Genomic DNA, 23,301 nt, shown 5'->3' on the forward strand with positions numbered 1-23,301 from the left:
TTGGCCTCCTTCTTTGATGAAAAAATAAAAAAAATACTCTCTTCCCTCCCACCTGCCAACTCCAACATCTCAGAAAGAGCCAAGGAGCAGACGCCTCCCGTAGACAAACCCCTTCTAGAGTCGCTCGGCCCGGTCTCGGAAGAAGAAGTAAGAACCACATTGGCCTCAACCAAGAGCGGAGCCCCTAGCGACCCGGTCCCCATACGTTTCGCAAAAATTATCATGCAGACCATAGTCCCTCAACTGACTGCCCTGATCAATATCTCACTGGAACACGGAGTGGTCCCTTCCACCTGGAAGGAAGCCGTAGTCAAAGCGCTTCTCAAGAAACCGTCGCTTGACCCCACTAACCTCTCCAACTACAGACCCATTTCACTTCTCCCCTGGATAGGCAAAGTCGCTGAAAAATTAGTTAACAAAAAGTTGTCGCAATATCTCGAGTCAAACCATCTTCTCAACAACTCGCAGACTGGCTTCAGACCTGGCCAAGGCACAGACACTGCACTCCTTGTGGCAGTGGAAAGAACCAGGGAAATCATCGACTCAGGAGGATCAGTGGCAGTGGTCCTCCTAGACCTAAGTGCGGCCTTTGATACGGTCAGCCACCAGGTTCTAATCCACCGCCTCGGGACTGTTGGAGTTAAGGGCAAAGCCCTGAAGTGGCTCTCGTCCTTTCTCTCCCGACGCTCCTATCAAGTATGGGAAGGCGAAAGCCGCTCCTCTTCCATCCCCCTCCAGTGCGGTGTGCCACAGGGCTCTTCCCTGAGCCCTACATTATTCAACGTTTATATGGCCCCACTGGAGGAACTTGTCTCACCCTTCGGAGTCACCATCGTCAGTTACGCCGACGACACGCAACTGGTGGTCACTCTTTCCCACCCCAAACTCGAGCCCTCCAACCTCCACGACTGCCTTACCAGCGTATACCAGTGGATGAGCGACTCCGCCTTGAAGCTTAATGGCTCCAAGACAGAGATCCTGGTCCTCGGACAAAAAACCACTAACATCCCTTCCAACTTCTGGCCCGCCTGCATGGGCGATCCTCCCACTCCCAAAAAGGAGGTCAAGAGCCTTGGCGTGTGGCTGGAGACCGACCTTACCTTCCGGACCCAGGCCAGAAAGACGGCCGGAACCTGCTACGGGTTACTTAAATCCTGCAGGAAAGTAATCCCTCTCCTACCCTTCCAGTCACGCCTTATGCTGATCCGGGGCTTAATCCTATCCAGGTTGGATTATAGCAACGCCATCTACCTGGGCGCCCCGGAATCCACTTTCCAAACTCTGCAAAAGGCTCAGAACGCCGCCGCCAGACTCCTAACTAGCACCCCGGCCAGATCATCGGCCAAACCCGCTCTTAGGAAGCTACACTGGCTCCCGATCAAAGAAAGGGTCACTTTCAAGGCCCTCTGCCTGGCCCATAAGGCTCTCCATAACACCGGCCCCCCCATACTAAACAACTGGATCACCCCCTACAGACCCACGAGAGCGCTTCGCTCAGAGCACGGAAACCTTATCACGATCCCCATGGTGAAAAAGGCCCGGATAGGGGGCCGCCGCTTCTCGGTAAACACCGGACTCAAGTGGAACGCACTCCCTCTGAACGTCAGAACAGAGCCCGATTTACTTCGGTTCAGAAAAACCCTCAAAACTCTCCTCTTCCCCTAATCCGGTCTCTTACCTAGCCGCTCCCCCTCCTGAGCAACAAGGTTCTAGCGCTGGGATACCCTCGTGGTGACTACGCGCTCTACAAACTCTAAATAATAATAATAATAAAATAAATACCATAAAACTGGGAGCCTTAATTATAAGATGTGGCCATGCACTGCTCACAGTTACTCCTTTGACATAATATATGAATCATCATCATCGAAATGCTGGCTGTCCATGACCCATGCCATGCTTAGATGTTATAAGCTCCACACAGCATAACCTGTCCATTGAGCTTTCTCACCTCTGTACCCTCACTTTTAAAACTGAGCCTTAGCAGCCACAGGGTGTCATAAACACAATACAAATAACATATGGCTTAGCTTAACTTCATTTCTATTAGCCCTGTTTAGTATCAGGTAACTTCATATTGCTTGAGCCCCATATCTTTCTCCTATTTATTGAGTCTATATGTTTTGTGGATTCTCTGAAGAGTAACAGAAAAGATACTGTAGCTCAAAAGGGACAGAATATATTAAGCGTCACTTTGGATGAAATGTAGGGGGTTGTTCTGGTCGTCAGGAAGACAAGAAGAGTAATTATGGCTAGTACAGTTTACCAAGCTAGTATTTTTGGTGTGAGCGAGCTGTTGAAGTGTTCCTCAATGTTACAATCAGCATAATGGTATATGTCCCACAAGGAGAGGTTTGGTACTTCTAAATATAATGTGGGTTGTGTCCTCTTCCCATTTTGAAAAAAAACCCTTTGGCAAGGAGGGTAATTTCCGGATTTAAGAACCAATTTGGGAGGGTGAGAGGAGAGGGACTGCTTGGTATTTGCCAAGTATTCACATGTATTTATTGCTATTAATGTAAAGTTTGCCTTTGCTATAGTTTTTTTTTTATTTGAGTTTTAAATCATGTGATAATGCTTCTGTTTTATTAGTCATGTAATAAAGGCCTTTTGGGTGTTTGACTCGTGTATGCTCTATTTTACAGGTCATCAGAACAAGAATCACCAAAGTAAGTTTTTATTTGTCTTTATAAAAATTACCCAGTATGGTTGATAATACTCATTTCAGTGATCTCAAAACTGTTTTGATAAAGTCTGTACGTTACATTTCAGTGTGGAAACCAGAATAAAAAGCGTGCTCTGTAGAGTGTATGTATTATGGCAATATGTTCCTCAGGATGTTTTTGCACATACACCAGATGGTAGGTTTGAAATCCAAATAGTTGAACAACAGACAATGAAATGAAAACAATTTAAGACCACTGAATGTAACACTGCATTCAGCAAATAGGATGCCAATGCACTGCATTTATAACCAGTTTCCATAGATACAACGTGTGACATAGTGCTTGAAACAATGTCAACATTTTATGAACATTGCTCTTGCCACGTTCAAACACATGGTAATCAATTGCAGAGTGGTTTCAGGCAGAGCCAGTCCCACAGCTCAATTAAAGGGTGCCAGATTACAGAAATGTCCTAACAAATTACCTAATAGCTAGTGTGGGGTAGTACCAAAATGCAAAATGTTATATTGTCCATGGCTGTTTAAGACATGAGATCACCTCTGTGCCTAGAGTCCATCCTGTAACTTTGTCTCTTCAGGCTGTACATGAAGTCCTTTGGAATATCAATATCACACTTGTGTCTCCTGGCAGTGGAAAGTGGGACATAAAAGTGTCCTCAAGTAACGATGTGAGGGGGCTAAAGTGTGAATGGCGGTCCATTTGGGTGTCCATTTGCTGTAGTCCAGTCCATTCAAGACCTAAAAAGTATTCCTAGTATCAATTGGAAATAAGGTTGATGATTGATAGGGATGACTATACAGAAATGAACTAGCAGTATATTTAAATCAGAAGTGAAATGCCCCACATTTATTGTACATTCAAACCTACTCTAATTAACCTCATTTAATCAATGTGAAATCCTTCACCCTCCAACTTCCCCTGTGAAGAGCATAAAGTAGTAAAACCTGCTAACCTATAGTAGTGAATCGTTTTCAGCAAACTTTAAGGCCAGAAGCTTGTACTGGATTGAACGATGCAATAACCTACCTCAAGGTCACGCAAAGAAAGCTTTAATTCACCCATGATCTGTAATGAATATGCCATGCTAAATACTCTCAAAGTTTCATCATGTCAACCAAGTGTTCAAGAACTGCTGTGCCTTCCAGTCTAACTGGACATGAGAGTCTTATAGCTGGCTGTGTAATATACATTTGAGCATCTTGGACCACTACTCTGCCAACACAACTTAAAAATCTGAACACCAACATGCAACTTCCTTAAAATGTTAAATAGCCCTGTTTAACAAATAGTTATAGTTGTATTTACATAGGTTTAGTCCTATGTTACATTTCAGGCGCTTTTGGAATCCACAGACAATTTCAGATTTACTGTAGCAGATTTCAGTGCATTTGCACATATTTCTAAATATATTTCCACACTGAATTTAGATTTCTGCTTTTGGAAATTTAACACTGAAATGTGTTTGTGCTTGGCGACTTGTTTCTTGTCTTCCATTGTCCCGTCCATATTTTAGGCATTTTCTCACCCCTTTTCTATCCTGATAATCGATATTTGTGTTGTGTCGCCAAGGGACAGGTATATATTATTCGGCCCCCCTCCCATTCATCCTGAGAGACAGTGTGTCAATGGTTCTTGGACCCTGTCCTGCAGGGGTTTTGAGATGTTACATGCTGTGTGCACATTGGGAGCAGCTACCACATCATTATGTTGTAGCTGTGGGTCCCTCCTTTTTGTTTTCTCTTTCCATTGTCCGCTGGATATTCCTCATTTCGTCTATGCTGTGGCTTTTTTGGGAAGGAGACCTGCTGGAGCCATCTCAGTTTGAGCGCTATATATGTGATGACTAGTCATTTTAGATGTGTGGGCCACTGTTGGGTACCGTAAGGACATTCCTTATGGATTTCAGCAACTGAGCTTTGTGCTGGTGGACTTAGCTGATGAAACCCTTTATGGTTACCAATAGAAGGTACTCTTTTGGCTTGATAGCTATTGGCAGTGTGTTCCCCTCCATAGATGTTCCTCCTAGTGTAGTGTCATTTTACCACAAACTGCATTGTTGGTTGACTCCTCCTGCCTATTTGACATACTTGCTCTCACATTAAAGTTTTGGTTAGGCTACAGTGAGGGATTACATGTGCTGTGCCTCCTTGTCTACGGTTATATGGGCAGCTAGCTTTCTTGCTTCTTTTTTAATTCTTTTTATTAGTTTATTGAAAAGAAAAAGAAATAGACATTACAGAAAAGATTTCAAAATTGAGCATATGTATGATGCAAAGAATCAGAGAATACACAAACTGACAAAATATAAGCAATCAAATTACAAAAAGGACAACATGGATGGGAGGAGGTTGGGGGATGGGCGGGTTCTTGTAGTGTGTGACACTGTCGTGGTGCGTTCTTATTAACATCTCCGGGACTCACAATAAATATCATCCGGGGTATGGTCCATTAAAAGGAGCAGAATAAGAGGGCGATATCTAAGTCTGGATATTGGCCAGCGGTGGGGGGCCCTCTCCATGGGCTTGTTGTTGTTCCTGGGACGAGGCTTGGGGAGTGAGTTGAGCCTCTTGTAAGTATGTGCGAAAGACACACCATATATCCCTTGGTCTTGAGGTTGGGGGCTGGAGTGTAGCATATATTTCGGTCTGTAAATCGGTGGATCGCTATTTCCCTTTTTGCTTGCAGCAGTGCGATGGCTACAAGTCTGCGCTAACATGGTTTGATATGATTGACTAACCCCAGCAAGCCTAGCCTTGGAGAGGGAATGAGAGATGCAGCGATTACTTTAGCTATTATTTGAAAAACCTCTACCCAGTAAGTTGTGAGAAGGGGACATGACTAGGTCATGTGGGCAAAATCGGCATTCAGTGTGCTACATTTGGGGCAACATGCCGACTTGGTAGGATAATATTTAGCCAATCGGCGCGGGGTGATGTAGACTCTGTGGATGAATTTGAAGTAGAGAAGTTTGTGCCTGTGGTTGGGAGAGATTTTCTGTATCTGATCAAGGCAGAATGACCATTCCTTATCTGTCAGTCGGTGTCCCAAGTCCTCTTCCCAGCGTTGTCTAAACCCTGTGTCGCCAAACTAGCCTTGTAAAGCTTGGTAACCAAGTGCGTTCCTTCCTTATCAGATATAAGCATAGTCAGGGGGTGAAGTCAGCCGGCGGGCATGGGAAGGAGGAGACAATCGAGCGAAGTGTGCCTAGTAGCCTAGCGGCTATGAAGGTGTCCATATACATCATCTCAGGGTGTGTAGCCATTTTCGTTAGTGTGCGTGCCCGGCCTTCCGGAAATAGGGACCCAAGAGTATCTAAGCCTAATTTAGTAAGAGTGTGTTGTACCACCCGTTCGAAGGTGAGAGGCAGGGAGGGGTTATTGGGTAGAGGAATGGTTGGGGAATAAAGAGTGCCGTTGCCTAGTTTGTTGTTAAGTTTACGCCATGCCCAACAAGTAGTTGATAGCGGTTGGATGTCATGTGGGTCAAGTGGAATCCCCTTTGGAAGTAGGGCTCCCAACAGTGTGGGAACCGCCAATTCGTGTTCGGATTTCGCTTATGGTATGCGAGTATCTGGCTGGAACCAATGATGAGCAAATTGTGCCTGGGCTTCGAGGAAATAAAGTTATGGATCCTGCACCGAAAAACCTCCCCGATTATATGGGAGTGTTAAACTTTCCCAAGAGACTCTCGGTCTGCGCCCCGCCCATACCAGCCGTATGACCCCACGTTTGGCGGAAGAAAGCGTTTAAGTGGAATGGGAATTGTGCTAAATAAATACAAAAATCTGGGCAACACTTTCATTTTTTTGATAAGAGCGATTCGACCGGTCATTGACAAGGGCAATTGAATCCATTGTGCAACCTGCGTACTAAGCTGGTCAATTGCAGGTCCCTAGTTTAAACAAATAACCTGCTCCTTATCCCTGTGCAGTTGTACACCAAGGTACTTGGTGGTGTCGCCAGCCTTAAGCAAGGGAAGCTCAGTCGCATCTGCCAGAGCTGCAGCCGTAATAGGAAATAGTTCTGATTTGTCCCAATTTATCTTCAATCCGGACATGGCTCCATAGCGGCCAGTTTCCTCTATGAGGGGTTGCATGTTATCATTAGGGTGTCGTATAAATAGTACAATGTCATCTGCGTACATGGACATGAGCAGAGGACCCTAGGGAAATTGCAAACCACGAAACATATGTTTCTCCTGCATGTGGCGGACCAAAGTGTCCAGGGCTATTATAAAGAGCAGCGGGGATAAAGGACATCCCTGTCACGTCTCGTGTGTGATTGAAATCGGAGAACAGAGTGAGCCATTCACCCATAGCCGAGCTTGTGGAGATGAATACAACTGTGCAATCAGGGCAACAAAATTACCTGGGATGCCTAGGTTCTGCAGCGTGGCAGTGAGGAAGGGCCATTAGAGAGAATTGAAGGCCTTCTCTGCATCCAGTAGGGCCACTGCTGCAGGAGTAGTTGGTTCTATGCGGTTTATGACAGAGCAGACAGTTCTTAAGTTTAGAGCAGTAGACCTATATGGTATAAAGCCTGATTGTACTGGGGAAATGATCTGTTCCATTAACAGGGACAGTCTGGAAGACCACATCTTAGCGAGGATTTTATTGTCGAAATTATTAGGGAGTTAGGGCGATAAGACGAGCAGTTGGTGGGGTCCTTATCTGGTTTTAATAACAAGGAGATGGCTGCCTCTTTCATGGAGGTGGGAGTGCGCCTGTCTCCAAGGCCTCAGCATAAACCTCCATAAGCTGTGGTGCTAGGCTTTCCTTGAATGACTTATAAAAAAAACTCCAGATAGTCCATCAAGCCCTGGAGCTTTAGAGCCAGTCAGGGCATCTATAGCAAGCGTAATTTCCTCAACAGTGAAAGGGTCAGCCAGAAAGTCTAAGTGTTGGAAAAATCTGGGGAAAGAGTGGTGGAATAAAGGGACCGGTAATATGCGACTAATTCCGCCAGGATGTCGGTGTCGTCCATAGCCAATGTGCCATCCGCGCGTTTCACCGCTGCTATATGACCAGTGCCTCTGGGGGGCGCACCAGCGTTTTTCCATGGTGTTCTCCCTCTCCGTATCTGCGTGCCGCCTGGAATTTGCCAACCAACAATGCCTCTATGTCGGCATGCTCATTAAACTCCAAAATGAGGGCACTGCGTTTATCCTGAGTTTGCGGCTCGTGTGGGGCAGCATCTAATAGAGCAATGTCCGCTTCAACCCTAGCAAGACTCCCTTAAATAGACCGCAGAACCCCGGCCTGTTTAGATTTGATAACTCCCGTAATATATATCTTGAAGGCAAGCTTTCTTGCTTCTTGAGTCCTCTAGGCTTGATTTGCTGTGCCAAAGAAGTTCATGTTTTCTGTTGTTGCTGGACCCTGATAATTGTTTCTCTGGGGTACCTGATCACCTTGCTATTACTTTCACCCTATGCATTTGGCTGTCCTGAGGTTGTGGGACTGTCTTTGGCTGTATGTGTAGGCTGCTAGGAATCATCTCTTAGAGTATACTCAAGATGACATCTATTGCTTGGCTCACCTTGGTTGTTCACAGTTGGCTGCTTTCCTGCTTGCCATAGGTTGTTATTGTCATTATTTAGTTACGATTCATTTTCTGCACTTCTTTTTGTTTCTATGTTCGGTTCATCCCGGCCCCTAAGGGCTCAAGAAAAAGCATGTGAACTGACATTATCAACTGGATTATAAGCAGAAAACACATCTCAATGGAATGGGCTACAATACTGCATCAATTCCGCCATCACATGGCCAGCACTCAACAGCCACCATCATTACGACTACACTAGAACTCCCGAGTCAGACTACCCAACCCGGGTCCCCTCCACACACTCATGCTTATGCAGTCACTCCCAGGGTCTGTCAAGAAGCATAACCCGGCAGCGCCCCCAAGAGCATAGAACCACCTATAAAGCATTCAACCTCAACTGAGCCACGCTCCTGGAGAGCCCCATTTCCCCAGTCCGCGCCCCCCCCCCCCCCTCCCCCCATAAATACATGGAATTACAGGATCGCTCCTATTTTTAGACGCCCGCAGAGATGATTCTAGTCTACCCAGGTCTGTTTACCCCAAGTTCCAATCCCCAGTTACCCACACCCACCTGTAGTTGAAAGGCCTGGGCGCTTTTTTCAAAAGAATAGCTCCTAACCGGAAAGGGATTGAGGCCCACTATTATGCTGCATGGTCACTACAGAAGATCTAATAGCCAAGCCTGCTACCTTAATATTTTCCCCCACCCTTGTGGGGTTCAGGGAAATGTACTGTACACCTGCATTGCACAAGTTACTTACCTTCGCTAACGATATATCTGTAAAAAACATTAGTTATAGATTCCTTACCTTAGAATTACACCCAGGCGTCAGGCTAGATCCGGAAAGATTTTTCATCAGCAGTACCTCTGCGCGTCGGAAGGTGGCGTCGGTCGGCTCCGCGTCCGGCGTCGGAGTAGTGGTCGCCGGGATGACATCGTGGCAGCTACTTAGATGCCAGCCTCGCGCGCCGACGTCAGTTCTGTACACGACTTTCCGCGCCAGAAACACAGAGCCATGCAAAACCCTGACCAATGGTGTGCAAAACTAGGGCCCTGAAAGGATGTCCTTAACCCTAGAAATCAGTTCGCAGAACGAGGAGGATGGGTGGGGGGGGTAAGGAATCTATAACTAAGTAATGTTTCTTACAGATATATTGTTACCGAAGGTAAGTAACTTGTGCATCTGAAAGAAACACGTTAGTGATAGATTCCTTACCTTAGAATAGATACCCCCAGCAATACCAACCCCGGTGGTGGGTCTGCGAACCAAGATCACACCAGAAAGTCCTGGAGAACAGAATGGCCAAATAAGCCATTTCTCCTGACTTGGCTGTCTAGACAGTAGTGTTTCGTAAACGTGTGCAGTGATGCCTACGTGGCTGCCTGACAGATGTCATTTAGAGGCACTCACCTTCCTAAGGCAGTAGTGGCTGCCATCGCCCTGGTGGAATGGGCGCGTAGCCCGACTGGAGGCTCCTTTTAACCTACCTTAATACACAGCACAACCCATCAAGAAATAGTGCGTATGTGTACGGCCGACTCTTCTTTGCACCCACGTAACCCACGTAACTAACGAAAAAGTTGATCATCCACCCGGAACTGCTTTTTACGATCCAGATAGGAGAGCGCACGTTTTGGGTCCAGACGGTGGAGCCCCTCTTCTTCCTTTGAAGGATGCGAAGGCGGAAAGAAGGTGGGCAAAGTAATGGTCTGCCCGATGTGGATGGCAGTGACCACCTTTGGAAGAAAGGACAGACGGGTCCAGAGAACCACCTTGTCTGGATGAACAGACAAGAAAGGTGGTTTTGAGGAAAGAGCCTGGAGCTCAACAACCCTTCTAGCAAAAGTGATGGCTACCAGGAAAACAGTCTTAAGGGTTAAGAGACGTAAGGGACAGTTATGAAGCGGCTCAAAGGGAGCGCACATTAAGTAAGTTAGCACAAGATTCAAGTCCCACTGAGGCATAACGAAAGGAATTGGAGGAAAGAGATGCGTTAAGCCTTTCAAGAAACGGTTAACTTCCAGGGACTTGAAAAGAGAAGGCTGATCTGGCAGCCTAAGGAAAGCAGAGATGGCTGAAAGGTAGCCCTTGATAGTGCCCAGAGCAGAGCCCTGCTGGGCTTAAGAGAGAAGGAACAAGCGTACTTCGGAGAGCGGGGCAGAAAGGGGATCCACAGCCTTGCAGTACACCATGCCACAAATTTGTTCCACCTGCAGGCGTATACCATCTTTGTGGAGGGACGCCTGGCTGCCAAGATTACGTCACAGACTTCGGGACGCAGGTCGAAAAACATCAACTATCGCCACTCAATCTCCACGCAAGGAGGTGGAGACTCGACAGGTTTGGGTGGAGGACCGTCCCAAAACATCAACTGTCGCCACTCAATCTCCACGCAAGGAGGTGGAGACTCGACAGGTTTGGGTGGAGGACCGTCCCCTGCTGCTGCGACAGAAGATACTCCAGAAGAGGTAGTCTGATTGGAGGATCGATGGCCATGTTGAGCAGCTCGGGATTCCTTATTCTTCGTGCCCAATCTAGAGCCACAAGAATGACTTAGGCCCGGTCGGCCTGATCTTCTTCAGCACTCTGGGCAGACGTGGTATAGGCGGAAAGGCGTACAACAGACCGCAACTCCACTTGCGACAAAAAACGTCGCAGAGCGAGTGCCGCCTTGGAAATTCCAACGCACAGAATTGATGACATTGCGAGTTCTCTTCGATGGCGAATAGATCTAAGCAAGACTCTGCCCGCTGTTGAAAGAGACCTTGCTCCACCTCCGAGTGAAGATGCCATTCGTGATCCATCATGCACCTGCGGCTGAGTTTGTCCGCCCTGGTGTTCAGAGAACCTGCCAGGTGTTGAACCACCAAGGGAATGCCCTGATGTTCCAGCCATATCCAGAGGTGTATGGCCTCCTGACATAGGGTCCATGACCCCACCTCGTCCTGTTTGTTGCAATACCACATGGCGGTTGTGTTGTCCGTGAACACCTGCACTACTCTTCCCCGGACAGAGGGAAGGAATGCCTTCAGTGCAAGACGAATCGCCCGGAGCTCCAGAAGGTTGATGTGAAGCCCGGACTCCGCCGGAGACCAGATGCCTCTGATCTCCGTCTCTCCCATGTGGCCGCCCCATCCCAAAAGTGAGCCATCTGTCACCACAGTGTGGTCTGGTTGGGGAAGGGAGAGGGACCTGCCACTGACCCAATCCTGGTTCGTGAGCTACCACTGCAGTTGTTGAGCAGTGCCCTCCGAGATCTGGACTTAATCAGACCGATTCTCCTGATGCTGCGCCCACTGGAACTTCAGGTCCCACTGCAGAGCCCGTATATGCCACCTGGCATGATTGATCAGCAGTATGCAGGAGGCCATGAGGCCCAGCAGCCTCAGGGTCATTCTGACCAAAACCCGGGACAAGGGCTGAAAGATCGGAATCATAGCCCGAATGTCCCGGACTCACTTTTCTGGAGGATAGACCCGAAACTGCGTCATGTCCAGAACCGCTCCGATGAAGAGGAGCTTCTGAGAGGTAATCATGTGCGACTTTGGCACATTGATGGAGAACCCCAGCTGATGCAAGAGATCGGCCGTAGTCTGGAGGTGGGAGACGACTGCCTGGGGAGAGCCCGCCCTCAACAGCCAGTCGTCGAGATAGGGGAAGATTGAAACAGATGAGCTGCGACCACCGCCATCACTTTCGTGAACACCCTGGGGGGGGGGGGGGGGGGGAGGCGCTGGTTAAGGCCAAAGGGGGGCATGATAAACAAAGTGCTCGTGGCCTACCGTGAACCGCAGGTAACGCTGGTGGACCGGCAGGACGGGGATGTGAAGATAAGCATCCTGCAAGTCCAACGCTACCAGCGAGTCTTGCGGGTCGAGGGCAGACAATACCTGAGCAAGCGTCAACATCTTGAACTTCTCCTTCCGGAGGAAGCGATTTGACGTCCCTGAGGTCCAAGATAGGACGCAGACCCTTGTACTTCTTTGGAACCAGAAAGTAGTGGGAGTAGCAACCGTGACCTACTTCTGGGACAGGAACGCGCTTGATGGCTCCCCTGGCCAAGAGAGACGTAACTTCTTGCTGGAGAAGAGCCAGATGATCCTGCAACATGCGGTGGTAACAAGGTGGCATGGCTTGAGCGGTTGTCTCGAAGGGGAGGGAGTAGCCCCTTCGTACTATCTGCAAACCCACCTGTCCGAAGTGATAGTGCGACAGTAGGGGAGGTGATGGCGAATCCTGCCGCCCACTGGCGTTTGATGGTCCTGAAAGGTCAGACTAGGAGGGTTTGGAGGCTGCTGCAGGGGGGGGTGATAGACCGGCCCGCCCGCTGGCCTCCTGAACCACGATGCTGGTTCCCGCGTCCCCAGCCGCACGAAAGTTGGGTGACTTGCTGCTGCCTGTGGCTCTGGGTGGGACGTAGTGGGGCACCCCTTCCATAGCCATGAAAGGGGCGAAAAGCAAACTGCATGGGACGGGAGGAGAGGCCCAAGGACTTGGCCGTAGCCCGTGAGTCCTTGAAGCGCTCTAGGGCGTTGTCTGCTTTGTCGCCAAAAAGGCGACGGCCATCAAGGTGTTCTGGACATCCCCCAAAAAGCCAGTGAACCTCATCCAGGCGTTTTGATGGAGCGCTACCGACGTTGAAATGGTCCTGCCCAGAGAGTCGGCGGTGTCCAGCCCACAACGGATCGTAAAATTAGCTGCATCTCTCCCGGCCGGACACTGAGGCAGCACTTGCGCCACCATATTCCACACTGCGAATAACGGCCCAAGAGACATGCGGTACTTAGAGACTGCAGTCCTAAGCTGGCGGAAGAGAACATTTTCTTCTCAAGATGGTCCAGCTTCTTGGATTCCCTTTCCAGTAGAGCGGTAGGGAAGGCGCTTTTGGAGATGGATGCTTAGACCACCAAGCTCTCAGGAGTGGGGTGTTGGGAGAGGAAAGTGGGGTCGCCCGGAGCTGGGCGGTGGCGTCGGGCGATCATCCTGCCCATGGGAGCTCCTGTGTTAGGCCTGGACCATGTGCCCAAAAAGACGTCGGTGAGGGCCTCATTAAACGGCAGCAGAGGCTCCGAAGTGCTCGCTGCCGTTTGAAGCACCTCGTTCAGGAGGTTAGTCCTGACCGCCACCGTAGGAAGCTCGAGGTTGAGAGCCTTGGCCGCCCTACGCAACACCACCGCGTATGATGCTCCCTAATCTGTATCCACGGTAGGAGAGAACATGCCAAGGTCTGGTGAAGTGTCAAGGCCACTTGCATCCACCATTTCCTCTCTCCAGTCCTGCTCATGCTCAAGCTGGTCAGTTAAAGGGTTACCTGACCCCTCCCAGTCCTCCTCATCTTCCTCTGGGTGCCACTGTGGTTGGAAAGGGGCCCCAGGAGTGAACAGGGGCATGAAAACCCCACCCGGCGCTGGATCCGGCATCGGTCGACGCCGGTCCGGCGCCGTGTCCACTTCGGGAAGGAGGCTGGGGTCGACGTCGGCTGGGGGGCCAACCGGCGTCGGGCACGGTAGTGGTGCCGTTGGATCCAAGGGGGGCCAGCGGCGCCGATGCCAGAGCCACCGGCAGCGAAGTCCTAGGCCCCCCAACCGAGTCCGTGGGACCCGAAGGCACGCCTGCGAAGTCGGGCCGCCCAAAGATGGCATGCATCGCCTCGTAGAACGTACGAAGCTGGGCGGGGTTTGCTCCGGGTCCCTGTCTTAGTCGACCCTTCAGGCTCCACGCGTGGAGCCACAGGAGTGGCACCACCCACTCGCCTCATCGAGTCGGCCGACCGACAAGGAGAAGGCGAAGAGCGACGATGCTTCTTCGACTTCTTCTTATGCTTCGACTTAACCCAACCCCGAGTGCGAAGACTTGGATGACTTTGAGCCGGACTGATGGTGGCTATGTGACCGGTCCCTCGACCTCCCTCTGGACCAGGTCCTCAAACGGCGCGGAGCAGACTGCCGTCGTTCAAGCAGCTTTCGGGACCGCTCCCGCAAAGCCTTCGGCGTAAACAACAAAGTCGAAGCACGACTTGGGGTCGTGATCGTGCTCCAGGCAAAAGAGGCACACGCGGTGCAGATCCATCACCGACATCGGTCGGTTACAGGAACTGCAGGCCTGAAAACCGGGCATCCCTCGTTCACTTGTTCGGAGTCGGAGACTTGAAACAAGACTGACAAAAGTCGAGAAAAACGTAGTCTAAAAATGACCGAGGTACCGCTCTTCCCGGATCTGCGCTGGCTGGCGTGGAATGAGAAAGAACTGATGTCAGCGCGTGTGGGCGGCGTCTAAGTACCTGCCACAACGTCATCCCGGCGACCACGACGCCGGACGCGGAGCCAACCGACGCCACCTTCCGACGCGCAGAGGTACTGCTGTTTAAAAAACTTTCCGGATCCAGTCTGACGCCTGGGGGTAATTCTAAGGTAAGGAATCTATATCTAACCTGTTTCTTTCAGCTGCTTAAACCAACTTTTATGCCTACATTCATATAAAGCAATATGAAAAAGCTTATAAAAATTGTTTATAAAAAGAAAAAAATCAGCTGGATTATGCTTCATATGGCTGTGTACTGAAGTATACAAAAAAGTGATGGATTGAATGCTTGAAATAATCTCAGCCAGTTGTTACTACTCTGGCCGCATCCCAGTTCATCGTTGTTTTGCACACCATGCTACCTCTGTTTGGGCTCAGCCATATGCAAATTATCTTGACGCTGCTCCAATAGGAACAGTTCAGCCCGAACTGCTAGGCCAGGTACTCTCTGAACCAGAACACCACAAACTTATTAGGGCTCATCAGTCGGGTATAGCTTGGTTCCAGTGGCACAGTGTGCACGGAACTGACGTCTGGGCGTACCCATCCCACTTAGGGCGTCCTACTGAAGTATACAAAAAAGTGATGGATGAAATGCTTGAAATAATCTCAGGCACTGGTAATTACTTCCGGCATATCCCAGTCCATCGTTCTTTTGCACACCATGCCAACTCAATATGGACCCAGTCATATTCAAATTAGTCTTGACCCTGCTCCAATAGGAACAGGCTATACCGAACTGCCAGGCCTGATCCTCCCATAACTGGAACACTGGCAGCCCAAGATCGGTTTCCCCCTTTTGTTGCCCATATAGGTCTGTGTCACATCACAGGAGGCGCTGAGGTAGAGACGGAACTTGATGCTACCTCCCTGCCCGGGTGAGCTATTTCAAGTTTCTAGATGAGGTGTGGTGTCTAGGCAGAAGGAGGTGAGGAATCTGAAGGCAGATAGAATACCCACCAGAAAGATCATTACCAAAGGTAATTAACGTTTTCATCTCCGTGAATAAGTGCCACACTTGCAGACAGCATACATGCAATATTTTTATCCCATTCACACCTTTAAATAAACTTAATTCTGATGAATACTTCTAAACGCAGCTTCCGTAGATTACTCTCTAGGTGCCGGATTGGATCCTGGAAACTTTTCCACAAGCAGCTCTCCAGCGTGCTGTTGGGAAGTACCATGTAGCTCTGTACGGACTCCACACTACCCCAGAAGTAATGGAGCAGAGCAGCATGTAAGCACCTCCGCTGTCCATTGGCATCAGCACCTTTCTTTCCATGCCTTCCAACATGGATCTGGAAAGCTATTCCCAATTTTATCAATTGACTTATAAATGTTTTTTCAGTTTTGTGTGGGGACAATGTCCCCATCTAAATCAAAGGTTTTCAAGCCATGCTGCAACTGCAGAAAGCAGTTACAGACCTGCATAATATGTGTCTTTTGTGCCTGTGCTAGAGCCACAATTTTAAGTTGTGTTATAGGTGCTCCCTAATACACCTGAATACGATCTGACACCTGGCGGCAAAGCTGTATGCTGCTGAAGTTGCAGCCTTGTCATAAGTGCCGCTCCTGATATAAGTCAATGGAGTGGATCTGGTCCCGAGGTCATTTCCGCAACTGTTTAACTTTGGGCTCAAAGTTCTCCATTAAATCCAGCTCCAAGTACAAGCATAGGAAAGTGAAGTAGGACTCAAACCAATCTCACGACTCTGACTCGAAAGAGGTGCAAGTGTTTCACGATGTCGGTCGCACCCCTTTGAGTTCTCTAGCCACGATTTTTCAGGTTGCCCTGACACACTCAGAATTACACAGGTCACCTTGCACCTGCAGTAGACTGATGCCTTCACGAATGTCATGCTGACAATTTTTCGTGTGCTTCAGGCTCCCTCAGGTGTGCCTTGGGCTCCACAGAACCCCAGGGGCCCACAGTGGGGTTACTCCTGGCATGTCCAAGCCCGGTTACATTTGTCTCACTGGGACCTGTTACTGGGCCTGTGCTGACTCCGGTAAAGACTTCTACTCTGACCCCGAGATCCACGCTGGTCCCTACCACAGAAGGCTCAGTCCAACGTCCGTGTCGGACCCCAAACTAATTCAGGCTTGAGACTGGCCGTTATTGTGCAACTGCAGCCGGTCATCCTGCTACTTGACTCTAAACTAGTCCCTTTGCAACACTGCACTTAGCAGGGGCTTCATTATATTTCTGGGTCTGACTCTGATCCTGTCAGAATAGAGCACACAATTCTGATAACTGGGGGTATACCCATCAATTACCCTCCCATTACCTGGGTAAGGAAAACACAATATAAGGAAACGTGGTATGGAGGAAAAAATATAGAACAGTATTTTTTGAAAAAGGACACTTTTAATTATCCTTTCATATGTGTTTAAATTCACATCTCATTTGCTTCGTTTGTTGCTGAGCATATACAAAAAACATATATTTACAAAACAACACCTCTGTACATATGACGAAACTACGCTACTGTCCTAAATAATAATTTTCGATTATGGATCCACCTTTCGATAATGTGGACATCCCAGAGGGCATATACATTGCATAAGGAAATCAATATCTCCACAAATTCAAAAGCAATGCAAAGTTGTTAAATCCCCACACACTCAAATTATTTAGGATCCCTCTGTAAAACCAAAATGTCGACGCGGACGCGTTTCAGCCAATCTGAAAGAAACACGTTAGTTAGATTCCTCACCTTAGAATATCCCCAGGCGTCAGACTGGATCCGGAAGATTTTTCGTCAGCAATACCCCTTGCGCGTCGCTAGGCGTCGTCTGCGGCTCCGCGTCCGTCGTCGGCGTCGTGCGCCGGGATGACGTCGTCGGAGTACTTAGACGCCGCCCTCGCGCGCTGACGTCAGTTCTTCTTTTTTCCGCGCCAGTAAGCGCAGATCCGGGAGAGCTACCCCTTTTAGTCTTTTTTGACTAAATCTTTTTTGATCATTTTTGATCCTTGTCTGTCGACATCTGGTGCCGGTAGGATGCCTGGGTTCAAAGCTTGCGAGGATTGCCATCGACTGATGTCGGTGACCGATCACCACCGCCGGTGCCTTTACTGTTTAGGCCCCGACCACGACGCGGAGTCGTGCTCCGATTGCCAGGCCCTGACTTCGAAGGCTAGGCGGGAGCGGTCCCACAAGCTTCTCGAGCTTCGCCACTCGGCTCCGCGTCGTGCGCGATCCCGGTCCAGGAGGAGGTCCAAGGATCGCTCGCGGAGCCCTAGCCGACGCCACCACCGATCGTCCGGCTCCAAGTCGTCGGGTAAGTCCAAACATTCTAAGAAGTCCAAGAGGCGACATCGCTCTTCGGACTCCCCTCGCCGGTCGCGCGACCCGGCCGAGGGTCAGGGTGGTTCCACCCCCGCGGCTCCAGCGGAGCCGCAGGCGCCCCCACACCCTCCGGTCCCTGGGACTAACGCGACGTCGGCGGAGATCAGTGCCTACCTCTCGGCCATGAGGAGACTGGCCCCGCCGTCGACGCCCGCTGGCGCGCCTTCGGGCCCCGCGGGCTCGACTGGGCGACCTTGCCTGCCGGCGGCTCCGGCCCCGGCGCCGTCGACGACTCCGGTCTCGACGCCGCAGGTCCCCGCGGGGCCCATGCCTGGGCCCCCGTCGACGCCGGTTAACCTAATCACTCCTCCACCGGCGCCGGCGAATGAACCACCGATGCCGCCGCCGACGCCTTCGCCTCCGGCGCCGCCGACGCCTTCGGCGCCGACTCCGGACGGCGTCCAACCCCAGTTTAGCCCTATTCTGGACCCGACGCCGCAACGGCGTCGACCGACGCCGCGGCCGGTGCCGCTTGAGACCTATCATCTCTACAGTCCGGCTCCGATCATTCCTCCTGTCTATCAGGAATCGGAAGACGGGGGCGACTGGGAGGGGTTCGAGGACCCTATGGCTGTTCAGTCACAGCTTTCACAGGACTGGGCAGATGAACTGGGGGAGGCCAGTGGGCTGGACACCTCGCCAGACACTGGATTCACTTCTCCTCCGACTGTGGCTTCGGAGGAGGGTGCAGCATTTTCTGTGGTGCTGCGTAAGGCAGCCACAGCCCTTGGGCTCGAGCTGCCTGCCGTGGCTGTGAGGACTAACATCCTCACTGAGGTGCTTCAATCCGCAGCAAGCTCCACTGAGCCTCTGCTGCCGTTCAATGAGGCCCTCACTGACGTTCTGCAGGGCACCTGGTCCAAGCCCTCCACAGTTCCTCCTGTGGATAGGAACGTCGCCAGGCGCCACCGCCCTGCTCCGGGCGACCCCAGTTTCCTGTCCCAACACCCCACCCCCGAGAGTCTGCTTATCCAGGCCTCTACCTCCCAATCCTCCTTCCCGACCGCTCCGCCGGACCGGGATTCCAAGAGACTCGAGCAGTTTGGCAAGAAACTGTTCTCGTCCCTTAGTTTGGGCCTGCGGTCTTTGAACACCGCCTGTCTCTTGGACCGTTATTCCCATTCTCTGTGGGATACGGTGGAGGACGTGCTGCCCCTGTGTCCGGAGGAGGCCCGGACACGCCTTACCCAGGCTTTGGCCGATGGGAGGGATGCAGCACGGCACGCCATACGCTGTGGGCTTGACACCACGGACTCGCTGGGTCGGGCGATTTCCACCACGGTGGCGCTCCGCCGCCACGCCTGGATGCGGTCCACGTCATTTTCCGGGGATGTCCAGTCCACCCTCATGGACATGCCCTTTGATGGCACTCGCCTGTTTGGTGAGAAGGCGGACAGTGCGCTGAACCGCTTCAAGGACTCCCGGGCTACGGCCAAGTCCTTGGGCCTCTCGGCTCCGCGGGCGCACACCTCCGCTTTTCGCCCCTTTCGTGGCCAAGGAAGGGGCGCCTCCTCGCGTCCGCAAAGCCACCAGCCGCAGAACCAACCTGCGCGCGGTCGCGGACGTGGTTTCCGCCGTGGCGGAAATGGAGGACGACGTGGTCAGCCCACCTCCACCCCGGCAGCATCCGCCTCAAAGCCCTCCTAGTCCGAGCTTTCAGGCCCATACCACGCCAGTGGGCGGCAGAGTTCGCCATCACCTGCTCCACTGGCGGTCCATAACATCGGACAGGTGGGTGCTGCAAATCGTCCGAAGGGGCTACTCCCTCCCCTTCGAGACGACCCCTCCAGCCATGCCACCGCAGCACCACCGTATCTCGGGGGATCATTTGAATCTTCTCCGCGAGGAAGTTTCGGCTCTCTTGGCCAAGGGGGCCGTCGAGCGCGTTCCGAGTCCAGAAGTAGGTCGTGGTTGTTATTCCCACTACTTTCTGGTTCCCAAGAAGGGCAAGGGGGGCCTACGCCCTATCTTGGACCTCCGGAATGTCAATGCCTTCCTTCGAAAGGAAAGGTTCAAGATGCTAACGTTGGCTCAGGTTTTAGCTGCCCTAGACCCTGGAGACTGGATGGTAGCGTTGGACTTGCAGGACGCATATTTCCATATCCCCGTCCTGCCGGCCCACCGGCGTTACCTGCGGTTCACGGTGGGCCAAGAGCACTTTCAGTTTACCGTGCTCCCCTTCGGCCTCACCAGTGCCCCTCGGGTGTTCACGAAAGTGATGGCGGTGGTCGCAGCTCATCTGCGCAGATCAGGGGTTCCAGTCTTCCCCTATCTCGACGACTGGTTGTTGAAGGCGGGCTCGCCCCAGGCAGTCGTCTCCCACCTCCAGACTACGGCGGATCTCCTGCATTTGCTGGGGTTTTCCATCAACGTGCCGAAGTCACACCTGAGTCCCTCTCAGAAGCTCCTCTTCATCGGAGCGGTTCTCGATTCGGCGCAGTTCCGGGTCCATCCACCGGAACAGCGGGTCCGGGATATACAGGCCCTGATTCCCATCTTTCGGCCTCTATCCCGGGTTTCGGTCAGGCTAGTGTTGCGGCTTCTGGGGCTGATGGCCTCCTGCATCCTACTAGTGCATCACGCCAGGCGGCGCATGCGGGCTCTGCAGTGGGACCTGAAGTTTCAGTGGGCCCAGCATCACGGCAACCTGTCCGACCATGTCTTGATCTCGGAGGGCACTGCACAACAGTTGCAGTGGTGGCTCACGGACCGCGAGTGGGTCAAGGGCAAGAGCCTCTCCCTTCCCCAACCGGAGCATGTCGTAGTGACGGATGCGTCCCTCCTGGGATGGGGTGGCCATATGGGAGAGGCGGAGATCAGAGCCCTCTGGTCTCCGGCGGAGTCTCGTCTCCACATCAACCTGTTGGAGTTGAGAGCGATCCGGCTTGCACTGAAAGCCTTCCTTCCCTCTGTCAGGGGAAGTGTCGTGCAGGTGTTCACGGACAACACCACCGCCATGTGGTATTGCAACAAACAGGGCGGGGTGGGGTCGTGGACCCTTTGTCAGGAGGCTCTGCGCCTCTGGACATGGCTGGAACACCAGGGCGTCACCCTGGTGGTTCAACATCTGGCGGGCTCTCTGAACGCCAGAGCAGACGAACTCAGCCGCCGGTGCATGATGGATCACAAATGGCGTCTGAACTCCGAAGTGGCGCAAGGTCTCTTTCAGCAGTGGGGAGAGCCTTGGTTAGATCTATTCGCCACCGAAGAGAACGCGCAATGTCAGCAGTTCTGCGCGTTGGAATTTCCAAGGCGGCACTCGCTCGGCGACGCTTTTCGTCACGAGTGGAGTTGCGGTCTGTTGTACGCCTTTCCGCCTATACCACTTCTGCCCAGAGTGCTGAAGAAGATCAGGCACGACCGGGCCCAAGTCATCTTGGTGGCTCCGGATTGGGCACGAAGATACTGGTATCCCGAGCTACTCAGTATGTTGACCGATCCCCCGATTCGTCTGCCCCTTCGGGAGGATCTTCTGTCGCAGCAGCAGGGGACGGTCCTCCACCCGAACCTGTCCAGCCTCCACCTCCATGCGTGGAGATTGAGCGGCGGCAGTTGATGCCATTTGACTTGCCTCCTGAAGTCTGTGATATCATTCTGGCAGCCAGGCGTCCCTCCACAAAGTCGGTATACGCCTGCCGGTGGAACAAATTTGTGGCATGGTGCACAGCAAAGGCTGTGGATCCCCTTTCCGCCCCTCTTTCTGAGGTTCTCCTCTTTCTTCTTTCTCTGGCCCGGCAGGGCTCTGCCCTGGGCACCCTGAAAGGTTATCTTGCTGCCATCTCCGCCTTCTTGCGGCTTCCTGATCAGCCTTCTCTTTTCAAGTCCCCTGTGGTTACACGCTTTCTCAAAGGCATTACACACACGTTCCCTCCGGTCCCTTTTGTAATGCCTCAGTGGGACTTGAATCTGGTCTTGACATTCTTGATGTGCGCTCCCTTCGAGCCTCTTCACAATTGCCCTCTTCGTCTTCTGACTCTTAAGACTGCTTTTCTGGTAGCCATCACCTCGGCTAGACGGGTGAGTGAGCTCCAGGCTTTATCTTCAAAGCCTCCTTTTCTGTCTGTTCATCCGGACAAGGTTGTCCTTCGGCCTCGTCCCTCCTTTCTTCCTAAAGTGGTGACTCCATTTCACCTTGGGCAGTCTGTCACCTTGCCCACCTTCTTTCCGCCTCCGCATCCTTCCAAAGACGAAGAGAGGCTCCACCGTCTGGACCCAAAACGTGCGCTCTCCTTTTATCTGGACCGCACAAAACAGTTCCGGGTGGACGACCAGCTTTTAGTTGGGTACGTGGGCGCTAAGAAGGGGAAAGCTGTGCACAAACGGACCATCTCTCGGTGGGTCGTTTTGTGTATAAAAATTTGCTATTCCTTGGCTAAAAAGGACCCTCCTGCTGGGCTGCGCGCCCATTCTACTCGGGCCACGGCGGCTACTACTGCCTTGGGACGGGGAGTCCCTTTGCAGGACATCTGTCAGGCGGCGACGTGGGCTTCGCTACACACGTTTGCCAGGCATTATTGCCTTGACAGCCAAGTCCGGAGGGATGGCTTCTTTGGCCGTTCTGTCCTCCAGGACTTTCTGGTGTGATCTTGGTTCGCAGACCCACCACCGGGGATGGTATTGCTTGGGTATCTATTCTAAGGTGAGGAATCTAACTAACGTGTTTCTTTCAGATGAACAAGTTACTTACCTTCGGTAACGATGTATCTGTAAGAAACATTAGTTAGATTCCTCACCGACCCACCCATCCTCCCCGTTCTGCGAACTGACATCTAGGGTTAAGGTTATCCTTTTCAGGCCCCTAGATTTTCTTTTTGGCACCAGTGTCGGTCTTTGCATGGCTCTGCGTTCCTGGCGCGGAAGGCTATGTACAAGAACTGACGTCAGCGCGCGAGGGCGGCGTCTAAGTACTCCGACGACGTCATCCCGGCGCACGACGCCGACGACGGACGCGGAGCCGCAGACGACGCCTAGCGACGCGCAAGGGGTATTGCTGACGAAAAATCTTCCGGATCCAGTCTGACGCCTGGGGATATTTTAAGGTGAGGAATCTAACTAACTAATGTTTCTTACAGATACATCGTTACCGAAGGTAAGTAACTTGTTCATCAATTCCTTTTGGCCTCTTCAGGACAAGGAAAACAGCAGCAATCTTCGGCTGATTCCTCAACTCAGCATAACAAGCGTAAGTATTGTGTACTCGCAAGGAGTAGGGGGCCGGGGGTCCGACCCCTATGCCATCTCTTATTGGAAAATCAACTGGGCTCCCTATTCGTGTTCTAAGGTCAAGAGAATTCTTCTGCCGTGATTACACGTTCTCAACTATCTCCTCGATTTCTATTCCGCTTCTGTCGGTGCTAACTCTCTCGCTGCGCAAGTCAGAATAGAGAGCATAGCAAAACCAAAGGGGATGATGGAC

The 23,301-nt window shown here is 51.5% G+C and overlaps 1 protein-coding gene across 9 annotated transcripts in view; it reads left to right on the forward strand.

Moving 5' to 3' along the window:
• PTPN3 (protein tyrosine phosphatase non-receptor type 3) overlaps nt 1-23,301 on the forward strand; it is a 1,752,022-nt gene that overhangs the window by 1,037,394 nt on the left and 691,327 nt on the right. For all 9 annotated transcript variants that reach the window (XM_085606835.1, XM_085606836.1, XM_085606837.1 and 6 more), the window contains one exon: nt 2,646-2,669. In XM_085606835.1, the coding sequence (XP_085462961.1) occupies nt 2,646-2,669 (24 nt within the window). The remainder of the gene's footprint in view (nt 1-2,645; nt 2,670-23,301) is intronic.

This window comes from Triturus cristatus, chromosome 5_2 (genome assembly GCF_964204655.1).
Source record: "Triturus cristatus chromosome 5_2, aTriCri1.1, whole genome shotgun sequence".
NCBI lineage: Eukaryota > Metazoa > Chordata > Amphibia > Caudata > Salamandridae > Triturus > Triturus cristatus.